Below are 21,309 nucleotides of genomic sequence, written 5' to 3'. Positions count from 1 at the left end.
CTCAGACTATGGTATTATTTTCTACTTTTACACTGTACTTTTATATCTACTTGATTGAATGATGGGTATTTTCTTTAAATACGCTATTGTCAGTATAAACTTTAAATATCTTTGGATTCATTCTATTAAGTTAAAATAAACTCAGGCAGTTATTAATCCAATCTAAGTAACTATGTACAAATGAGGCTACAGCGCTATCCAATCTGGAGTGTCAGTGCCATTCATGAAGGCTTTTATGCATAAATACAAAAATACTTTATTTTTGATACTTTCACTTTTAAGGTACTCCCCAGAAAGGGATGTCAAAAAAGTATTAAATAAAAGAGGTTTCAAACCTTCTGTTAAGCTGTGATTTGAGGGGGAGATGACTACTGATGGTTACATTACTGGTAATCTTTGTGTAGTAAGTATAAAATAACTTCAATACACTCACTTTCCCCTGAATCCATCAGTGTGAAATTATACATTGCTCTTATTTTCAAGGGCTATTCTGCTTTGACTGAAATGCAATAAGCATTTACTGAGCACTTATTATATTGCTTATCCTGCTGTCTAGTTAGTTTGTTTGGAGCAAAAACAAAGCCACATGTGAGCTTCTCTCTTCCTTTGTATATGTATGTATTTGTTAGATGCTGTTCATATATTCTTGCCTGGTCTTGTTTTTGAAGCAGCTTGAAGTCTCATCTGCTCTTTATTTTCTAGCAGCTGGTTGGTTCTATAGAACATCTCAGAAAGCACACAAAGCGTTCCCATGTCTGCCGGGAGGAAGGATTTCTTGTCTGAAGACTCATTTTCCGGAGGGGTATGTCTTTGCTCACGCAGTGAAGACTTTGGTAACAGAAATGGAACAGAGTTTCAAGCCATTCCACAGAAACTGTACTTTGGTCTCTAGACTTCCCTGTCCTTAGGAACTGAACCCGTCACTTGGTTTGCATTCTTTATAACTGGAGGTTAACTTAAAACAGAAATGGCAGGAAAGCTTTCCTGTGCTTCGGGTAGGAGATGAATTTGCTTTTGTAGAATTTGTGGCTGAGGAAAGCAGACAGGGCCTGGTTGAAGAAGACATATGTTACCACGAGCCACCAAGTCAAGTTGTAGAAACCGAAGGTGACAGCCATGGAAATGTAGATCAGCAGCTCTGCCAAGTAGTTAGGGGAAGAGACGTATTCAAACCAGTCTCCAAAAGGGATTCGGTGGTTACAGTGAATGACCACTCCTGAAACGGGAGAAGATACCCTTAACGTCTGAAGTTGCTAGAAGAAAGTTTTACCACTTTGCTCCCGAAGTCATTTATAAAAACTCAACCAGAAAAGGATGTCACAGACCTGTACAAACCACCATGCTATCACCACCTCCACTGTCAACCTACTACATGTCAGAAAGTCACAGACTGAAGTTATACTAACTGTAAATAAGCACAAAAGAAAGCCTGTTTCTCCAACAATCCTCCAAGCTAGTGATGAAGAGCTCAGATTCCAGAGTCAGACTGCATGAGTTAGAGTCCTAGCTTTGCCACTTACAAGCTGTGTAATTTTAGGTAAGTTGCTTAACCTCTCTGTGCCTCTGTTTCCTCACCTGTAAAATCAGGGTAAGACTGTATTTGCCTCAAGCGAGTACTGTGATGTTAAACATAAAGCGACTCAGAACAGGGCTGGCACAAAGCAAGTGCCTGATAAATGTTGAGTAGCACTGTTCAATTTTTATTATCTCAAAAAGCCTAATAAAAACTGTATATGTGATAAGTCAGTACAAGCTAACTAAAAAAGTTAAATTTTTTTGCTTTGGCTGGAACGATACTAACTTGGCACAGTAATGGTAGTGCTGACATGCTGGTTCGACACTTATATGCAGTGCAGGCCCCAAAATGTGGGCACAGCATAGAGTCACAGAATGTCAGGGCTAGATGGTGCCAGCGAGGGCTGTCAGTAAAATGCTCTCGTTTTACAGATGGGAAGATCAAGACCCAGAGAGTCTTGTCAAAATGAGTATTTGATAGATTGATTAGTTGACTAATTAGAGCAGGAAAGAAAAGAGAGAAAGAATAAGTACATTTAACTCCTGAGGGCTAAAACCCCCCAGTCAGTGGTTCTACAAGATATCTTACCTGCTTTGTTTTTCCTGAGATTGCTGAGAATGACATGACATTTATACTGATGGGCAGATGACCAGATGAACATCATCATTCCGAGGATATGGAACCACCGAGCCTGCATCAAGAGATTCTTCCCTATCACATAGACTACAGAAATAAGAATTACCTATTAGCCAACTCTGCAAAACTTCAGAGGCTCAGCGCATTAAAAAAATTATACAGTCTGCAGAACACAATTATCCACTTATTTGGTTCCTTATGACTAGAAAACCACCCTGATATCATTTCCCAAGCACAGAAGGGAGAACACTGTCCCTGTGGATGAAGGAGGTATGCTCCTCAGCTAGGGGCAGCTTCAGGGCTCACTGGCAGAGAACTCCAGATCGGCACATTCTCCTGCTCCTTCTTCAAGTGCTTCAGGCACGGGGATCAGCTCTGTGGGTCAGCTTCCACTCTTGTGATGTATTCTTGTGTGGTAAGACCACTCTGCATTTTTATTGCTAAGCCTGGTTTGATGTCTTCTTTCTTGCAGTCTGCTGTCAGAAAAACACCTTCTGAAGGATCTCACCTGAGCCATTTCTAGGGAAACTTTGAATACTGACTTGACTAGCTCCAGCCAATGAAGAAAATCACTGCAAGTAAAGGTGAGGGGCGGAGCTTCTCAAAAAGGGAAATGTAAACTGCAAGATAAAGACCAAAACAATATCCTGTTCTGATTAAAGAGAACCCAGTCAAGAGATTTTGTTTCAGGAGTAGAAACACTCAAGGTTCCATCTTTCTTTTTCTTCTCCAGGTACTAAGAAGACAGGAAGAATGAAGGTTTTCTAAGGACTGGCATCAGAAAAGCAAACTAAGGACTTCCCTATGTTCAGCAGGAAGCAGTGAGCTGAGTCAGGGACTTGACTGAAGAAAACAAAGCTGTTCACTGACAGTGGGGAAGAGCCTAGGCTCTGGGGCCGAGAGGGAGCCCCTAACAATTGATCTAGGTACGAGAACCAAGGATCGAGCTATTCCATATGGGTACTTGGAAGCAGGACTCAGCTAGTGACAGCTAATAACTAATGACAGTCCACGAAGTCTAATTGAGTTAATTTTTTTAAAAAACAATGTCTCTTAATGTTTATTAGGTTTAGCCATTTAACTAAGTGGTTATATTTTTATAAGTTAAAAACAAACAAAATATGAAAACCAGTTCTAAATCAGAGGGCTTTAAGAGCAAGTCACCATAGGGTTAGAAGTTGCAGAGTTCATGTCACTGCCAAGTCACCTACTCTAAAGGCAGAGAAATTACTTATGAAGGAAAAAAGATTTTTCAGAGTAAGTTGGAATTATAATACAGGAAAGAGAAGGCAGGCAGAAGGCTATTTACTGAGGGTCTGATCTGTGTAGTATTTAATGATTTGTTTATTTATTCATTCCTTATGGAGTGTCTACTGAGTGTGGCATCTCTCATGAGGGATAAAGCAGTGGGAGTCAGGTCAGATCCTAGTCCTCATGAACTCACATTCTAGTAGCAGGAGATGAAACAAGTTTAAAAAAATCAATAATCAAGATAATATAATCAATAATCAAAATAATATAAGGGCGAGATGGGGCTCTGAAGAAAAAAAACCACAGAACAAATATAATAGAGTGACTAGGGGCAGACCCTCTAGACTCTGAAGACAAGGAGACGTGAAAATCTGGGTAGTTTACAGATACACTTTCCACTTTCATAAGAACCCTCTTATGAGTTCTTGTGTATGTCCCCAATTCCAGATAAAGGTTCTGGAGCTCTGATAAATTAAATAAGCCAGAATTCAGACTCAAGCCCATCTGACTCCCAAGCGCCTGTGTATCAGACCATGAAGCGGGCATATGCCCCAGTGTGCTTTCTTCCAATGAATTCCTGAAACCAGTCTTCCCCAGCCTGCCCCAAATGACTGCAGATGACCTCTTGAAGGACAGGTAGGTGAAACTCAAGTTTCAGAAACCTTCAGAAAGGAGTATCTACAAGCTATTTTGTGGGTGTCTCAACAGCCTCTCCTTGACTGTTTCTACAGGAGGAAGAGCAAAAGCTGGGGTCCAGGCCAGCAGAGGAAACTCCAGGAGAGACACGTCATGCTGACAGACTACAAGCTAATAGGTTACCAATGTGCTCTGGAAAGTTCCTTTGGGTGAAAACCTAGGACTGTTCTTCAGGAATGACAGCTCAAATAGTGACATGGGCTGAAAAGAATGCCACAGCCAAAAGCTGAGGGAGGAAAAACTGACTTAAGCTCAGAGAAATCAGATGGAGAGATGCCAGCTGAGTGTGGCTGGAGCCAATAAATAATTCAGGAATTGAGAAATATAGTCAGTAAGTTGTACTTTAAAATCATTCCTCAAGCCATGGAAGCCTTGGGTGGTTTTACAGCAACAGAGAGAGGCTGCTCCAAAGGCACTCAGCACGGAAATCAAACCTGCGGAGAAAGCTTACTCACTGAGTACTGGAAACAGCCAGACATGGGCTCAACGGACGAGGAGGGATAGAGCAGCTTTAGGAAACAGAGACTTGGGTTTAGAGAAAACAGTTGTGAATGATCTACCCTAGCATGTGTGGGCTGATGGATACTAAGGGTGCAAGATGAAGTTAACCTCAGCATTAAAAACTCACTTCAATCACCCAAAATGACTTGAAATCTTTATGATAAACATGCAATGTTTTTGTAAAAAAAAAAAAAAAAAAAAAAGATGGTCAAATATGTCAGATATCCCATCCTCCCTCCCCTCCACCACCCCAGCCCCCAAAATCACATTTCATTTCCTCCTCATAAACCAAGGTTGTGATTTTGCTTCCCTCTTCTTAGCAAGTGAGAGCTTCGGAAGTGTTAAGACACAACTTTGATTTACTACAGTACTCTTCTGCCCTCCCCTCTCAGGCTGCCTCACTTGAGAAAAGCTTTTTTGTAAGGGGAACCACCACAAGAACTAAATGGCAATAGAATGGCTCCCTGCCTCCTCTCAAATCCCAACTTGTCACCAGGAGCTGACCCACCCCTTCCTCCTCTGGTGTTCCATGATTTCACCCTGCACAACTTCACCTTCCCCAACCTCACCCCTCCACCCCAGGATGACAAGGCTTTGGTGAGACAACTGGGCTGGCTGGCCTTTTTCCTGCTCCAGTGAGTTCCCCTGCTTCCTGTTCTACTCCTGACCACACTGCCTCTTTCTTTCCAGACTAACCCACAGGAGTTCACTGACTTCAGTCCCACTGAGGGAAACCCCGTGGCCCATTTCTTCATCCCTAAACCAAGCCTCCTGAGGACTCTGCACTGCACTCTCTTCACTGAAGGCACTGCTGCTTATGTTGGTGTCTCAGGTTTCAGCAGTTATAGTTAATGTGATGTGTATCTGCTGGGTACCCTTGGGCATGCTGACTTGTTTAATTTTTAAAATTTTTATTGGAGTATAGCTGCTTTACAATGTTGTGTTAGTTGCTACCATACAGCAAAGTGAATCAGCCACAGATATACATATATCCTCTTCTTTTTTTGGATTTCCTTCCCATTTAGGTCACCATGGAGCACTCAGGAGGGTCCCCTGAGCTATACACAGTAGGTTCTCATTGGTTATCTATTTTACACATAATCTCAATAACGTCAAACCCAGTCTCCCAATTCATCCCAACTCCATCCCTCTCTCCCTTGGTGTCCACACATTTGTTCTCTACATCTGTGTCTCTACTTGGTTGCAAATACGATCATCTATACCTTTTTCTAGATTCCACATATATGCATTAATATATGATGTTTATTTTTCTCTTCCTGTTTATTGTTCTATTATTTTATGTTTATTGTTCTCTTTATGACAGCCTCCAGGTATGCTGAGTTTTTAAAGCTACAATTAGAGCCCAGACTCCTCATACGCCAAGTGGATTGGGCAGGTCTCTTACTTTCCAGCTTCCGTAATGCCTGGTGGGGAGAGTCTCTCACATACTCAGTGACTCAGCTGACAGACCCCAGTGACCACTCACCGTTCCTGCCGTCCAGGGGCACTTGGCTCAGCACAGTTAGGCCAACAAGGACATAGTACACAAGTCCAAAACAGTACTGCACGGCGTGGATCACGGCATTGGAGAAGACACTGACGTAGACGCACTCAAACAGTCTTCGCAGGCTGTGCAGCCACAGAAACACTAGCACCAAGAATGCAGACAGTGCGAGCTCACCCCCTACGATTCAGAAGGGAACATGCTCAGCATCTCTCTCCAGGAATAGTCCAGTTATGTCTGTCCTTACTGTTAGGCACTATTAAACAAGACCAGAGCTAGAAATGGTACCAGATATCATAAAGTCTAACACTGCCATTTTTAGTGGCAATGAGGAAGTGAGCCAAGTGGTCAAGGAATTTGGCTAGTGACAGAGTAGAGACAAACTCAGGTCTCCTGTCTCTACTTTGTGATGTGAAAGCCATCTGGGTTATGGGGCTGGGAAGGGTCTGTGCTCTCAGAACCCAACTCCACAGTTTCTGGGTCCCTGACATGCATCCCCATTTGAAGATGGTCAGGAAGAGTTCCTGGATGACTTCTGAGCCAGGCCCCCTGGTGGGATGCCTGAGGTCAGGGGGACACGTGACACAGGAATGTACAGAAACAGAAAGGGGCATGAAAATGGAGTGGGAAGAATTGTGCATTTCTTTTCATACTAAGAGGCAAAAAAATGATACTTTTGGGAGACTGTGAGCCTTGAAATCTATCTATCTGCCTTTTGCCCCTCTGCCCCAAAAGAAGTCAGAAAAAATGCTGGTTTTTAAAATGACACAAAATCTACATTTTTCAAAAAATGTTATCATACAACATAAATATACATTAAGAACACAGCCTAATAGATTTTTACAAACTAAACCCATATGACCAGATCCAGAAATGGAAGACAACCAGCAGGTGCTTGGGTTCCCTTCCAGGCACTGCCCCTCCCCTGACTCTCCGAAGGGTACATTCTATGGAGACTTCTGTCATATTGGCTTGGCCTGCTTTTCTCTTTTATACATAGTAAAAATCTAGTTCTAACTCTTCAGCAACAGGTTAAAACAATCAAATAAAACTCCTCACAACCACCCTCCAAATACCAGAACCCCATGAACCCTCCAGTACACAAATGAAGGCATAAAGTGTTAAGTGGTGAAGTGGGATTCGCTCTGGTATCTTCCCCTCCCAAGTGGGCTCCGCATACTTTCCCCGTCTGACTGTCACCTTTTGCAAAAAGTTCCTCTGTAGATACAGAACAAGGACTGTTCCTAGGGAGCCAGTGGTTTGGCTGCTGGAACAAAGGACAGTGACAGCCCCAGAGCAATGTGTTTCTAACTCTTCCCCTCTCCCGCTGCCCGACATTAACTGAGGTCATGTTATGGTTTTCGCCTTCAATTCCTTACTTTTTAAATTGTTCCATGTATCCTTTATTCAAGGCACAGTGAGGCCAATCTAAAGGCTACTTTGTAATCATCTGGTCAACAACTATTTCCAGTCAATTTTATGATATAACCAAAGCCCCACAGCAAACAAACCTTTTTAATCCATGATTTAAAAAGTAATTTTCTCTCAAATTTCTGGAGTCTGGAGGCACAATTTTGGTTGGAACTACATATATGATAAATGTTTCAAGGCAAACCTGAGGAATCTTAAAAGTTTTTCCCCTTAATTGTAAAGACTTCTGTATAAATTTATCAACAGTACTAAAAGTATCAGAGGGAGAATGGCTAGTGCTGTTTAGCACAGCACTTGCTGGGAAGTCAGGGATGAAGAGTTGACTTGGAGCTCTGCCATGATCTCAATGAAGGACTTGAGGCCTCCTCCTTGGCCATCTGGCTATGATCCACGCAGAAGCCTTTCTGCCCCCACCCTTCACCCGCTGAGGAGGAGCCTGAGAGAAGCTATGAACTACCCAGAACAGCTTGCCGCAGGCAGGAAAGTCAGGAACAGGACGCAAGGGTTGGAATTAGCCAGGGGAGTTACCTCGGAACTGCGCAGTCCCAAGAATTCTGAGCAGACCGTGAAGCCAGTGTGGAAAAGGTGCTCCCATGAACAGAGAGTGGGTAAGGCTCCAAAGCAGGAACCCGTTCCACAGCACTGAGATGATGTAGAAATGCGAAAAATACCTGCCAAGGGAAAACAGGTTAGATAATGATCAAAGCAGATCCACTTGAAGCTATTATGCTAGAAGACTATTCTTTTCCCTCATGCTGCAAGCATAGTTTTGCTTTTTTAATAGAACCTGAATCCTACAGATGTTCAGATTTTTGAAATTTCCTTTCAGATGATAGGACTGGTTAACTCATAGGAAAAAGGTTTCCTGAGGTTAATAAGAACACGAATGGCCTTGTTAAATTTAGATTAAAGTTAACGATCTGTCTTATCTTCAGGTAACAAAATTGGGCTCAAATTCAAAAATAGAGGGCCCCAGGGCCTGACAGGGAGAGCCTAGACTGTGCTACCACAAGCCAAACCTGTGGAAGATTTCTAAATCTCAAGTAATATTGCTGCAATAGCCATACAACAGTTACACAAGATTTGCACAATCACATGCTCATAGGGCTGCAAGAAACCTTAAATAGGTCTTCTGATTTAGTGTCTTTCTAAATTGTGTCGACCTAAATTACTTCTATGATAACATGACAAATAAGAACTCATAAAACTAGCTATCAACTCCTGATGGGTACAGTCTAGTACAAGTATAGTGTGTGTGTTACCATCAACAGAGTAACAAATGAAATAAAACCACAAAAGCAACATAAATTGCAATTAACAGAGTTAATTTTACTTGAAAGACAATGTTGGTTTGCTGCAATACCTGGTATGGTACGAGGGCCCACCACGGGTTTTTTCGAGGTCTCTTTACCTATTCTCTATTTGAATCAACTTAAAATCTTTCTGACTCTGCAAGTTGCCTGGACATCACCTGGCCTTCCCTGGTCTTCAAAGCATCACAGCTATATTAAGCCTTCCTTCTTGTCTCATTAATCTGTGATGCAGTAAGACAACCTGGAGTCAAGAAGACTACACACAGACTCAAGAGACTCCTCTTCTAGGTGATCCAGAATATGCTTCTATGTCCCAGAACTCACAGTCCGCTAGACCATGCCCACAACCCAGTCTAACTAACGCTGATCTAAGCTGATCATTCCATAGCAACCCACTTAATTCTCCCACCACTGTTACAAATTCTGTCACTAGATCTGTCCTGAGATGTCCTGTTAATCCTGATTCAGCTCTTCTTCATGCAAAAGAGCTTAGTTCAAGCATGAGTGTCGATTCTGCCCCCTCTGCCCCATCCCTAGACCCTGGCCTCTGGTTGCCTACCAGAGTCTTCCTTAAGACACACTTCCTAGAACTGAGCCCAGGTCTGGTCTGAGCCAATACCTCAGAATGGCAGCAGCGCCTTGCTCTGCAGGCTCCCATGGAAAGAGGAGGGGACAGCTTCTGAGGGGCAACTTTAGAGCCACTTTACCAATTTCATTTTTTCAAAAAAAGAGTACTGAGCACTTCGAACCTGCTAGGTGATGTTCTTGGAGCTGGGGATGCAGCAGGGAGCAGACCAGGTGCCTGGCTTGCTGAAATTTACCTTTCAGCAGAGAGTCAGCAAATGAATCTGCAGACATCCTGCCTGATGCTGGGTAATGGGACAGAGGTGGTGCAGAGGAGAGGTCATTCTGGATGGGTGGATGGACAACGACGGCCCTTCTAGAAGTGATGCTTGGCTAGAATGAGTAACCCTTGTGAATTTCTAGGGAAAGTTTTCTAGGCAGAGGAAACAGCAACCACAAAGGCCCTGAGGTACAATAAATGACACCTATATAGATAGTGGGCTTCCCTGGTGGATCAGTGGTAAAGAATCTGCCTGCCAATGCAGGAGATGTGCGTTCAATCCGTAGGTTGGGAAGATCCCCTGGAGAAGGAAATAGCAACCCACTCCAGTATTCTTGCCTGGAAAATCCCAGGGACAAAGGAGCTTGGTGGGTTACAGTCCAAGGGGTCCCAAGAGTCAGACATGACCTAGCGACTAAACAACATATGGACAGTGCTAGAGCATGAAAAAGGAGGGAAAGATGCTATGGGGTCCTGTAAGGGCACTGGCTTTTAAGTGTGATGGGCCAGCGTTCGAACACAGTGACTTGAAGGAATAATCTATGTTTTAAAAATCTAACAGAAAAGTTCTGGAGATGGACAGTGCTGATGACTGCACAACAATGTGAATGGACTTAAAGATGCTGAATTGTATACTCAGGGTTAAAGTGGAAAAGGTTATGTCATGTATATTTCATCACAATCCAAAAAAAAGGGAGTATGTGAGAGAATATATGTGTGTGTGTGTGTGTGTGAGAGAGAGAGAGAGAGAGAGAGAGAGAGAAGAGAGAACATAGCTCATTCATTTTGGTCATTGTTTAAAAAAATCCCTCTGGTACTTAGGTAAGAGGATCATCTAGTTGTGGGAAGATCAGTTAAGAGTATTCATTCCATCTTCCCAACAATGTGTGTATGAGAGAGAGAGAGAGCGCGCGAGAGAGCGAGAGAAAGTGAGAACATAGCTCATTCATTTTGGTCATTGTTCAAAAAAATCCCTCTGGTACTTAGGTAAGAGGATCATCTAGTTGTGGGAAGACCAGTTAAGAGTATTCATCCCATCTTCCCAACAACCCTGGCAAGTTTATCTTCATGTGGCAGATGAGAAAACAAAGGCTCGGAAGGTTCAGTTACTTGTCCAACACTTCCCAGGAAGTGGCAGTGTTTGGCTCCAGACTCAGCCTCGATGACCCTGAAGTTAAAAGTCACATGGCTGTGCTCCTGGTCATGTGGTCAAGATTTGTTTGAACCTACTTTTCCACCTCTACCATTACACATACCAATTTATACCAAATCATGAGTCATTCAAGTCACTCACATGTTTGATATAAGCTGCTAAGCCACATTTTGCTCTGCCCTACTTGTGCCATAGGGTTTTGATTGACAGGCTGACTTGTTTTTCTTATTCCTACATTTTGCACATTCTCTCTCATTTTGTTTGCCTGATTCCTGCTACATGAAATGTGTTCTACTCTTATTTGAGGTTGTATCTCTGTTTATTTATTTATTTGGTTGTGCTGGGTCTTCGCTGTGGCACTCAAACTCTTAGTTGCACATGCAGGATCTAGTTCCCTGAGCAGGGATTAAACCCGGGTCCCTGCATTGGGAGCGTGAAGTCTTAGCCACTGGATCACCAGGAAAGTCCCATATTTCTTTTTGAAAAGACCCAGCTCTAGCCTCAAAAGCAGATTGGAAAACTCCACTTCCTTCTGTTCTAAATACTCTCCCTGTTTTTCTTCCATTCGCACTATGCTTAATTGAAGTGAGCCCTTGGGAGCAAGGATACAGTGACCCTTACGGTAACACAGGACTGGGCACCAAGCAAGCACTCCTCTGACTTAACCAACAGTTTGATGTCTATTATAAGCCAGGGACTGCTCTAGCTCGGGAGGTACAGCAGTGAACACAAAGGACAACAATTCTTGCCATCATGGAGCTTATATTCACAGTAACACACAGAAGTAAAATTTATAGCACATCAGTAGGTGATAACTGCTAATGAGAAAACTAAAGCTGGGAAGAGGAATGCTGGGTATGGCAGCATTATATTTTTAAACAGGGTGGATAGGGCAGGTCTCACTGTCAAGGTAGTATCTGAGCAGAATTATACGGAAGTGAGAGCATATACCATCTGGCTATTTGGGGGAACAGCTTTCCAGGTAGAGGAAACAGGCAGCGCAAAGGCCCTGAGGTGGGAGAAACAACAAGCAGAGAGAGACCCAGAAAACTGGATTAGAGCCACAGGAGGGGCAAACTATAGGACCTCAGTGAGGTGGTGAGAACAAGATTGTATAAGGTTTTGGACTCTTCTGTGAGTTGGAAGCCACTGGATAGTTCTGAGCCAGGAGATATGCTCTGATTTAATACATATTTACTGATTGCCAGAACTGATCCCAGGACCAGATAGGGGAGTTACAGGGTTAACTAAGGAAGGAAACTAGGCTTCCTGGTGGCTCAGTGGTAAAGAATCTGCCTGCCAAGCAAGAGACGTGGGTTCAATCCCTTGGTTGGGAAGATCCTCTGGAGGAGGAAATGGCAACCTACTCCGGTATTCTTGCCTGGGAAATTCCATGGACAGAGGAGCCTGGCAGGCTATACAGTCCAGGCGGTCCCAGAGTTGGACATGAGTGACTGGACACAAGCGTGTGCATACATACATACACACCAAGGAAGGAAACTAATGGTTACTGAGTTCTGCCTAGGTGCCTGGCCCTATGCTATGTGCTTTAATATCATCACCACCTATATGACAAATAGGTTCTATTACACTAACAGTCTAATCCATACTACCACTTCTTGCCTGGAGCACTGTTAACAGCCTCTCATCCAGTCTTTCCCACACAATGGCAAGTCATTCTTTCAAACATAAATCACATAATGCCACACCCCCATTTCCTCATCCTAAAGCTGCTTTCCATACACTCAGAATAAAATCTAATCTCCACCATGGTCCATAAAGCCCAATGTCTGTTCTGGCCTCCTGAAATGAACTCATCTCCTGCCCTACCCGTTTCTGATCATCCTTTCCAGGGCTGTCACTGCCACCCACATCTTGCTCATGATCAAGTAACCAGCTGGATTTCCTCTGAAGCACTTATTACCATATGAAATTGTCTTGCTTGTTTTAAAAGATTTGTTTACATATCTACTGCTTTACAAAAACCAAGGTTCCAAGGAACCTCGAACAGCTCTTGGCAATAGTACATACTCTATAAACACTGGTTAAATAAATAAATGAATGAAAGAGAAGGTACCTCAGCCAAAGTTACTCTCAGAGAAACTAGTCAAGTTAATCAATAAATCAAACCTAAAATCTTTTTTCTTTGATTCATTCAAAACATTGACTGAGGACTTTATTATTTGTCAGGCATTGAGCCTAGGATATGGCAACAAACAAGACAAATGTAAATGTATGGAATTTACAGCCCAGAGTAGGGATTCTTGACATTTTTCTTCCATGGACTCCTCAGGCAGTCTGGTGAAGGCAACACACCCCTTCCCAAGCCTAAAATACATGGGGATACAAAGGAAACCCAATTATACTGAAATATAGGTTACACAATCACTAAGAAACATTTGTGATATATGTGCTTAATTAAATGTATTAAATAATGAGACACAGTGGATGATAATACAGTATTTTTATATAGTGATGAAAATGTTCTTAGTCTCTTCAATAATTTTAATATAGTATTAAATTGCAGGTATTGCCAATTCTACTGCAGATATTGCTAATTATACTGTGGTTTGTTGATTCATCACTAAGAAAATGGTGAATTACAGCTAGAGATTAGTAAAATAAAGGTGTAATTTTCTCCAATCCAATTTGTGATGAGTTCTATCCATAGATCCTCTGGATTTCTGGTTAGGATCCCTGAACCCCAGTAGGGAAAGACTGGACGATTCTCTTTCTCTAGAGCTGAATTTAATTAAAATGTTTCTATAATATTTTGAAATATTAGAAATAGAAGTATTTCCATGTGCACTATGAAAATCAAGAGCATTGTGACTCATGTTTGAGGTCAAGTATTTATTCAGACTTTCTGGGAAATCAAAACTCCAGGAACCAAAAGAAAATAAGAAAAGCAGTATCACCTTAATTAAAAAAAAAAAAAAAAAATCTACCAGACAGGGATTATGGAATCAAACATTCCATGAACTCAATTAAGGTTTAATTCTTTACCATTTATGAAAAAATAATTCCTCCCAAATTAACTTGAGCTCTTAGGTACAGAAACATGATTCACAGCTGCCTGTTTGTAAGTGTAAAAGTTATAGGCTTATTTTCATTTTTAAGAGTACTATTGAATTTTGAACAAGGAAAAGTCCTTCAATATAGCATCTAGACATTTTTGACTTTCATTATTGGCCTGGAATAGTTGTACCTGCTCTAGAATAAAAAGAAATTTCAGCTTCAATTTAGGAAAAAAAAAGTCAAACAAAACACCAGAGGATGGTCCATTCTAGAATTCTGTTAGAAGAAAAAGGTGTAAATTATTTCATAATATAGTAGAAATTACAAGCAGCCCAAAGAGCACCCATTTTGCAATAATGAATAAGGAAAAGGTACAAAATCTGTTTCTTGGCTGCCATATGACCACAGACTGGAGTAGTAAGAGGTGGGGTATGGGAGCCAAATAAATAGGTAAGTGCAGGGGATGATTTGAAATGTGCCCTTTTATCAGTGACACTAGTATCTTTTTTAAAATTCAGAAAGTAAATTGTTAGAATTCACTCTCAAAACAAATAATTGTTTTCTTCACGTTGTAACATTAAAAAAATGACAATCTAGGAATGTCCCTGCTGTGAAGTAGAAAAGTACTTACTACATTCAAGTCCTGATTAAAAATAGGGTTGCTGCTGCTAAGTCGCTTCAGTCGTGTCCGACTCTGTGCGACCCCATAGACGGCAGCCCACCAGGCTCCCCCGTCCCTGGGATTCTCCAGGCAAGAACACTGGAGTGGGTTGCCATTGTCTTCTCCAATGCATGAAAGTGAAAAGTGAAAGTGAAGTCGCTCAGTGGTGTCCGACTCTTCCCGACCCCATGGACTGCAGCCTACCAGGCTCCTCCGCCCATGGATTTTCCAGGTCTGAGTACTGGAGTGGGTTGCCATTGCCTTTTCCCGAAAAATAGGGTTAGGGTTGACAGGACATTTTAGCTTAAAAAGAGCCTCTAAGAAACAGGTTTAATCACAGTGTTTGAAGCATCTACTTCTTCCCAGATGGCGCTACTGGTAAAGAACTCGCCTGTCAGTGCTGGAGACAAGAGACATGGGTTTTATTCCCGTGTCGGGAAGATCCCCTGGAGAAGGGAATGGCAACCCACTTCCGTATTCTTGCCTGGAGAATCCCCATGGACAGAGGAGCCTGGCAGGCTACAGTCCAAGAGGTCGCAAAAAGTCATACACGACTGAAGTAACTTAGCAGGCATATGGTCTTCTTCCCAGGGCCTCATTCCCCTTCCTCATTCCTCAAAATGACCTAGCGCTTGCTTCTCAGTGTTACATCTGGTGAGTATTTCTCCAACAGTCAGAAATGGGAAGCCAAGTTTACTTACACCCTTTCCCATCTGCAGACCTGGGGAACAGCCTATTTGAGGTTTAAGCGATAATCAAGATATTTTAGTACATCAGAAACCCTATCACATTTCACCATAGTCTTTTCTGAACGCCAATTTAGGCTGTATCTCCAAAAAAACGCCACTGCTATATACCTACCATCAAGAAGTGTTTGGCCCACTCTTCTCAGTTATGTTCTAAATTTAAAGTGAAAACACATGAAAAAAACTCCCCGGACTATAATAAGCCTTACAATTTTTTCAACAATTATATTGAAGGCATAACGATTTAATCTCTCATTTAACTTAGTTATGAAATCTGTTGAGCCATATGGCGCTTAGGGACCACGCTTGCCTAAACGTGCCATCTTGGGCAACTTTCTCCCGGGGCACCTGCCTTGGTGCGGCTGATGGAGGTGGCGTCTGTTGGTGACCAGCGTCTCAACCTTCGTCCTGACTGTTGACTGTGAGGGAGACAAACAGGGGACACGAGACAAGGGAGGGCCTGCCTTCATTTCTAGTGAGTCTCGGCGACCCTCAAGTTAGGTTATGAGTCCCTAGAGTGCAGGACGGCGGAAAGAGAAATTGGGGACAAAGGAGACTTTACCGCCTGGTGACCAGCCCTAAATTTGGAAGCGCAGCCATTTCCCCCGAAGGAAAGGCTACGTTGAGGCCACAAGTTTACGTTCCTGCGCCCCGGGAGGTGCGCGTGGCTCAGCTTCCTCTGTGTCTCCGGACACTCCGCCCCTAGGGCCGCAGAGCTGACGCGTGCAGTTGCGGGAGGGCGGGCAGGGGTAACGCCGCCTCGGGGAATCGGCCTGGGCTTCCCGGATCCGGTCCGCGCCGGCTCCGTGCCCACCTCTGCTGCCCCCTGCCGGTAGCTCGAACAGGGCGCCCCCGGCTCTCCTTGACTTGGCAACCAGGACTCGCGCCCGTGCGCGGTTACCTCTTGGGAACATCAAAGGCCCGGCAGGCGGCCGGGCGCGGTGGCGCCCCTTCCTTGGTTTTTCCATAGCGGATCAGGTCCTGGAAGAACGCGCAGCCCGGAAGCAGGCCGGGCGGCACGAGCTGCAGCAGCAGGGTCAGTAGGAAGGTGGCAGCAAGCGTGAGCCAAAAGGCGCGCAGCGGGTTCAGCGCCGAGACCTCGGTCCCCGCCCACGTAGCCATAGCCGGCAAGCCCAGCTATCTAGCTCCCCCGGCCCCCGGAAGACCGTCTACTCGCTTGCGGTGCGCGGGCTCAGTCGGGCGGGACGTCTGGGCGCAGCGCGGGGCGGGGACGCGCTTGGCCCCGCCCTGGACACGCCCCCCTGGGACGGAGCCACCGCCCCGCCACGCGGGTTCGCGGGTTAGGGTCAAGTTGGTGCTCGTTGGTAGCAGTCGGTATACTGTGTGAATCAGGGGTGCTTCGGTGGGACCCCGGAAATATGATTCAACAATATGATTCAAAGCAGCGGAACAAACAAGGCCACATAACTGCAAGTCTTCACTGCAGCATTGTTTTCATTGGAAGTGGAAACAATCCAGAATGTTCCATGTTAAGGTATTTAGCTAAATTATGGTACGGTAACACATTGGAATATCATGCAGCCATTAAAATAATTATGGAGACTGTAAAAACACGGAAAGCTTTGTGATAACTGGAACTGTAGGTTAAGTGAAAAAAATCTAAAATGTAAAATGAAGAGCTATGATTGTGAACTATATTAATATGAATGTAGATGAAGAAGGCAGGTTACACACAAAAATGAGTAGTTGTAGTAGAATGTTAGGAATGTGTATAATTTAAACATGTAAAGTAGAAAGTAAAGGCAATTGCAAATACAAAAATGAAAGTGCTAAAAATTTAAAAACTGCAGCCCTGTTCCTTCTAGAGTTCCACTCCTTAGAAGCAAAGTTTTTGACTCCATCTGTCATTTCTTGTATTTATTTCCATGTAGTGACAGTGCTATTTTTATTGACTCATCAGTTTTTTGGTTAGGACAAATGAAACTTTAAGTCTTTTAGAAAATATTTTATTAAAGCCTTAAATGTGTCAGTTCCAAAAAATAGCCCTGATAGCTCAGGAGGTGGCAAGAATACACAGAAAAACTGTACAAAAAAGATCTTCATGACCCAGATAATCACGATCACTGACCTAGAGCCAGACATCCTGGAATGTCAAGTCAAGTGGGCCTTAGAAAACATCAGTACGAACAAAGCTAGTGGAGGTGATGGAATTCCAATTGAGCTATTTCAAATCCTGAAAGATGACACTGTGAAAGTGCTGCACTCAATATGCCGCAAATTTGGAAAACTCAGCAGTGGCCACAGGACTGGAAAAGGTCAGTTTTCCTTCCGATCCCAAAGAAAGGCAATGCCAAAGAATGCTCAAACTACTGCACAATTTCACTCATCTCACATGCTAGTTGGAGAGGGCAATAGCACCCCACTCCAGTACTCTTGCCTGGAAAATCCCATTGGACTGAGGAGCCTGGTGTGCTGCAGTCCATGGGGTTGCTAAGAGTCAGACATGACTGAGAGACTTCACTTTCACTTTTCACTTTCATGCATTGGAGAGGGAAATGGCAACCCACTTCGGTGTTCTTGCCTGGAGAGTCCCAGGGATGGGGGAGCCTGGTGGGCTGCCATCTATGGGGTCGCACAGAGTTGGACACGACTGAAGTGACTTAGCAGCAGCAGCAGCAGCACATCCTAGTAAAGTAATGCTCAAAATTCTCCAAGCCAGGCTTCAGCAATATGTGAACCATGAACTTCCTGATGTTCAAGCTGGTTTTAGAAAAGGCAGAGGAACCAGAGATCAAATTGCCAACATCCGCTGAATCATGGAAAAAGCAAGAGAGTTCCAGAAAAACATCTATTTCTGCTTTCTTGACTGTGCCAAAGCCTTTGACTGTGTGGATCACAATAAACTGTGGACAATTCTGAAAGAGATGGGAATACCAGACCACCTGACTTGCCTCTTGATAAATCTGTATGCAGGTCAGGAAGCAACAGTTAGAACTGGACATGGAACAACAGACTGGTTCCAAATAGGAAAAGGAGTACGTCAAGGCTGTGTATTGTCACCCTGCTTATTTAACTTATATGCAGAGTACATCATGAGAAACGCTGGACTGGAAGAAACACAAGCTGGAATCAAGATTGCTGGGAGAAATATCGATAACCTCAGATACGCAGATGACACCACCCTTATGGCAGAAAGTGAAGAGGAACTAAAAAGCCTCTTGATGAAGGTGAAAGTGGAGAGGGAAAAGTTGGCTTAAAGCTCAACATTCAGAAAACGAAGATCATGGCATCTGGTCCCACCACTTCATGGGAAATAGATGGGGAAACAGTGGAAACAGTGTCAGACTTTATTTTTCGGGGCTCCAAAATCACTGCAGATGGTGACTGCAGCCATGAAATTAAAAAAACGCTTACTCCTTGGAAGGAAAGTTATGTCCAACCTAGATAGCATATTGAAAAGCAGGGACATTACTTTGCCAACAAAGGTCTGTCTAGTCAAGGCTATGGTTTTTCCTGTGGTCATGTATGGATGTGAGAGTTGGACTGTGAAGAAGGCTGAGTGCTGAAGAATTGATGCTTTTGAACTGTGGTGTTGGAGAAGACTTGAAAGTCCCTTGGACTGCAAGGAGATCCAACCAGTCCATTCTGAAGGAGATCAGCCCTGGGATTTCTTTGGAAGGAATTATGCTAAAGCTGAAATTCCAGTACTTTGGCCACCTCATGCGAAGAGTTGACTCATTGGAAAAGTCTCTGATGCTGGGAGGGATTGGGGGCAGAAGGAGAAGGGGACGACAGAGGATGAGATGGCTGGATGGCATCACTGACTTGATGGATGTGAGTCTGAGTGAACTCCGGGAGTTGGTGATGGACAGGGAGGCCTGGTGTGCTGCGATTTATGGGGTTGCAAAGAGTCGGACACGACTGAGTGACTGAACTGAACTGAACTGTAAGAATCCACCTGCAATGCAGGAGACCCTGGTTTGATTCTTGGGTCGGGAAGATCCACTGAAGAAGGGATAGGCTACCCACTCCATTATTCTTGGGCTTCCCTTCTGGTTCAGCTGGTTAAGAATCCACCTGCAATGCAGGAGACCTGGGTTTGATCCCTGGGTTGGTAAGATCCCCTGGAGAAGGACATGGCAACCCACTCCAGTATTCTTGCCTGGGAAATCCCATGGACAGAGGATCCTGGTGGGCTACAGTCCACGAGGGTGGCAAAGTGTCAGACATGACTTAGCAACTAAGAAACAACTCTTACATGATAGGCATCGTTTTGGACACTGAGGACAGAGAGGCTTACAGGATAACGTCCTTGCCTTTTTGGAGCTTCTTTCTTGAGATGGGGTGGCAGGAGAGGGGTGGGAGAGGGGAGTGGCAGCCCACACCTGAGTGTGATACCCCATATGTGTGTCAAATGAGCATCAGGGAACTGAGTGGGGAGGTTACTGTGTCCTGAACCGTCCTTTGGATTGTTAAATGTGCCAGCTTCTTGGAGTTTTGCTTCTTTGTGCAAGGACACCATAGCCTGTACCAGTGACCTGAGAAATATGCGATAAAGGATGATCAAATGGGCCTTCTAGCTGGGACAATGGGGTCTGTTTGTATGACCCAGCGTTTCATATTCGGGGGTCACCTTTTCATTGTCTCTTCACTCTTCTTGGGTTCCATGCATGTGTGCTAAGTCGCTTCAGTCTTGTCAGACTCTTTGCGATCCCATGGAGTATAGCCTGCCAGGCTCCTCTGTCCATGGAATTCCCCAATACTGGGGTGGATTGCCATTTCCTTCTCCAGATGATCTTCCTATCCCAGGGGTTGAACCCACGTCTCCTGCTCCTCCTGCCCTGACAGGTGGATTCTTTACCACTGAGCCACCTGGGAAGCCCTCGTTCTTAGGTTAACCCCGTAGAAATACTGCTAGCCTTTCTAGGACATCTTTCTAGACAGTCTACCTGGAAGTTCATTGCAGGGACCAAGTTTCCTGAGGGGGAGACTCTCTTATAGTTACCTAATCAGATGAAAGATCACAAAGACAAGATGTGTGTGTGTGTGTGTGTGTCTCATGGAAACAAGAAAAATTGAGCTGGAGGGAAAAATTATCCCTTATTTTCTGGTTTGGAGTTTAATGAGTGCACAGCTCATATTCACACAAGCCCCTATAGAGGGCAGTGATGAACAGGAAGCTTCGAGTCAAACCTGACTGGGAGCATTAATAAATGCTTAAATCCTTACTGGAGTTATTTCAAAAGTGGAAAAACAGGCTAAAGCCTGTTAGAGACATCATTGCCAATAAATGTCAGTTTTTATCTTTCCTCGTTTAATTACCTGCACTATATAATCAACAGACCTCTGGCTTGTCCTGTGGTAAATGACAGTGCCGTTTTTCCAGTTGTTTAGGCCAAAACCCTTGAACTCAAACTTGATTCTTCTCTTGCTAAATATGATCTGTCAGCAGATCCTCTTGGCTCTGCCTTCGAAATATGAAACTAAAATTCAATCACCTTTGGAGTCATTGCTTTCCTGAAGGCCTTAGCCAGCACAATAAATAAGAAAAAGAAAGAAAAGGTCTACAGGTTACAATGTAAGAAAGGAGCTGTCATTATTTGAAGATAATATGAAACTCTAATAGAGTCAGCAGATATTAGAACTAATAGGGTTTGGTAAGGTTGGATACAAAAATCAGTTTCTAAATATTGAACTTTTCTATTTCTGAGCAAAAGCAGAAAATAAATGTTTTAAAGATAACATTTCAATGGCATAAACTATTATGTGTCAAGGAGTAACTCGAATAAAAGGTATGTAAGTCTTAAAAGAAAATAAAGTGTTATGATACTAAATAAGACATAGTTAAAAGGTGAGACATACTAAACTCATAGATTGGAAGACTTTATATAGTTAAAATGACAATTCTTCTCAAACCAATGTGTGGAATAATAACTGTAGGTCCAATCAAGCCCCAGCTTTTTTTTGTAATTTAAGAAGCCGATTCTAAAATTTATATGAAAGTAGGAAGGGCTAGTGGAGAAGGCAATGGCACCCCACTCCAGTACTTTTGCCTGGAAAATCCCATGGACGGAGGAG

At 43.5% G+C, this 21,309-nt stretch overlaps 1 protein-coding gene across 1 annotated transcript; it reads right to left on the bottom strand.

Moving 5' to 3' along the window:
- Positions 1 to 231: 231 nt before the first annotated feature.
- On the bottom strand, positions 232 to 16,462 carry SRD5A3 (steroid 5 alpha-reductase 3). The gene is made up of 5 exons (NM_001206090.3): positions 16,172 to 16,462; positions 8,064 to 8,206; positions 6,087 to 6,284; positions 2,105 to 2,239; positions 232 to 1,216 (listed from the first exon to the last, which is right to left on the bottom strand). The coding sequence occupies exons 1-5, from the start codon at positions 16,390 to 16,392 to the stop codon at positions 957 to 959; spliced, it is 957 nt and encodes a 318-aa protein (NP_001193019.1). The 5' UTR covers positions 16,393 to 16,462; the 3' UTR covers positions 232 to 956.
- Between the last annotated feature and the right edge of the window lie 4,847 nt (positions 16,463 to 21,309).

Source organism: Bos taurus, chromosome 6, assembly GCF_002263795.3.
Source record: "Bos taurus isolate L1 Dominette 01449 registration number 42190680 breed Hereford chromosome 6, ARS-UCD2.0, whole genome shotgun sequence".
Lineage (NCBI taxonomy): Eukaryota > Metazoa > Chordata > Mammalia > Artiodactyla > Bovidae > Bos > Bos taurus.
The sequence above is the reverse complement of the archived record's forward strand: the minus strand, read 5'-3'. Positions and strand labels throughout refer to the sequence as shown.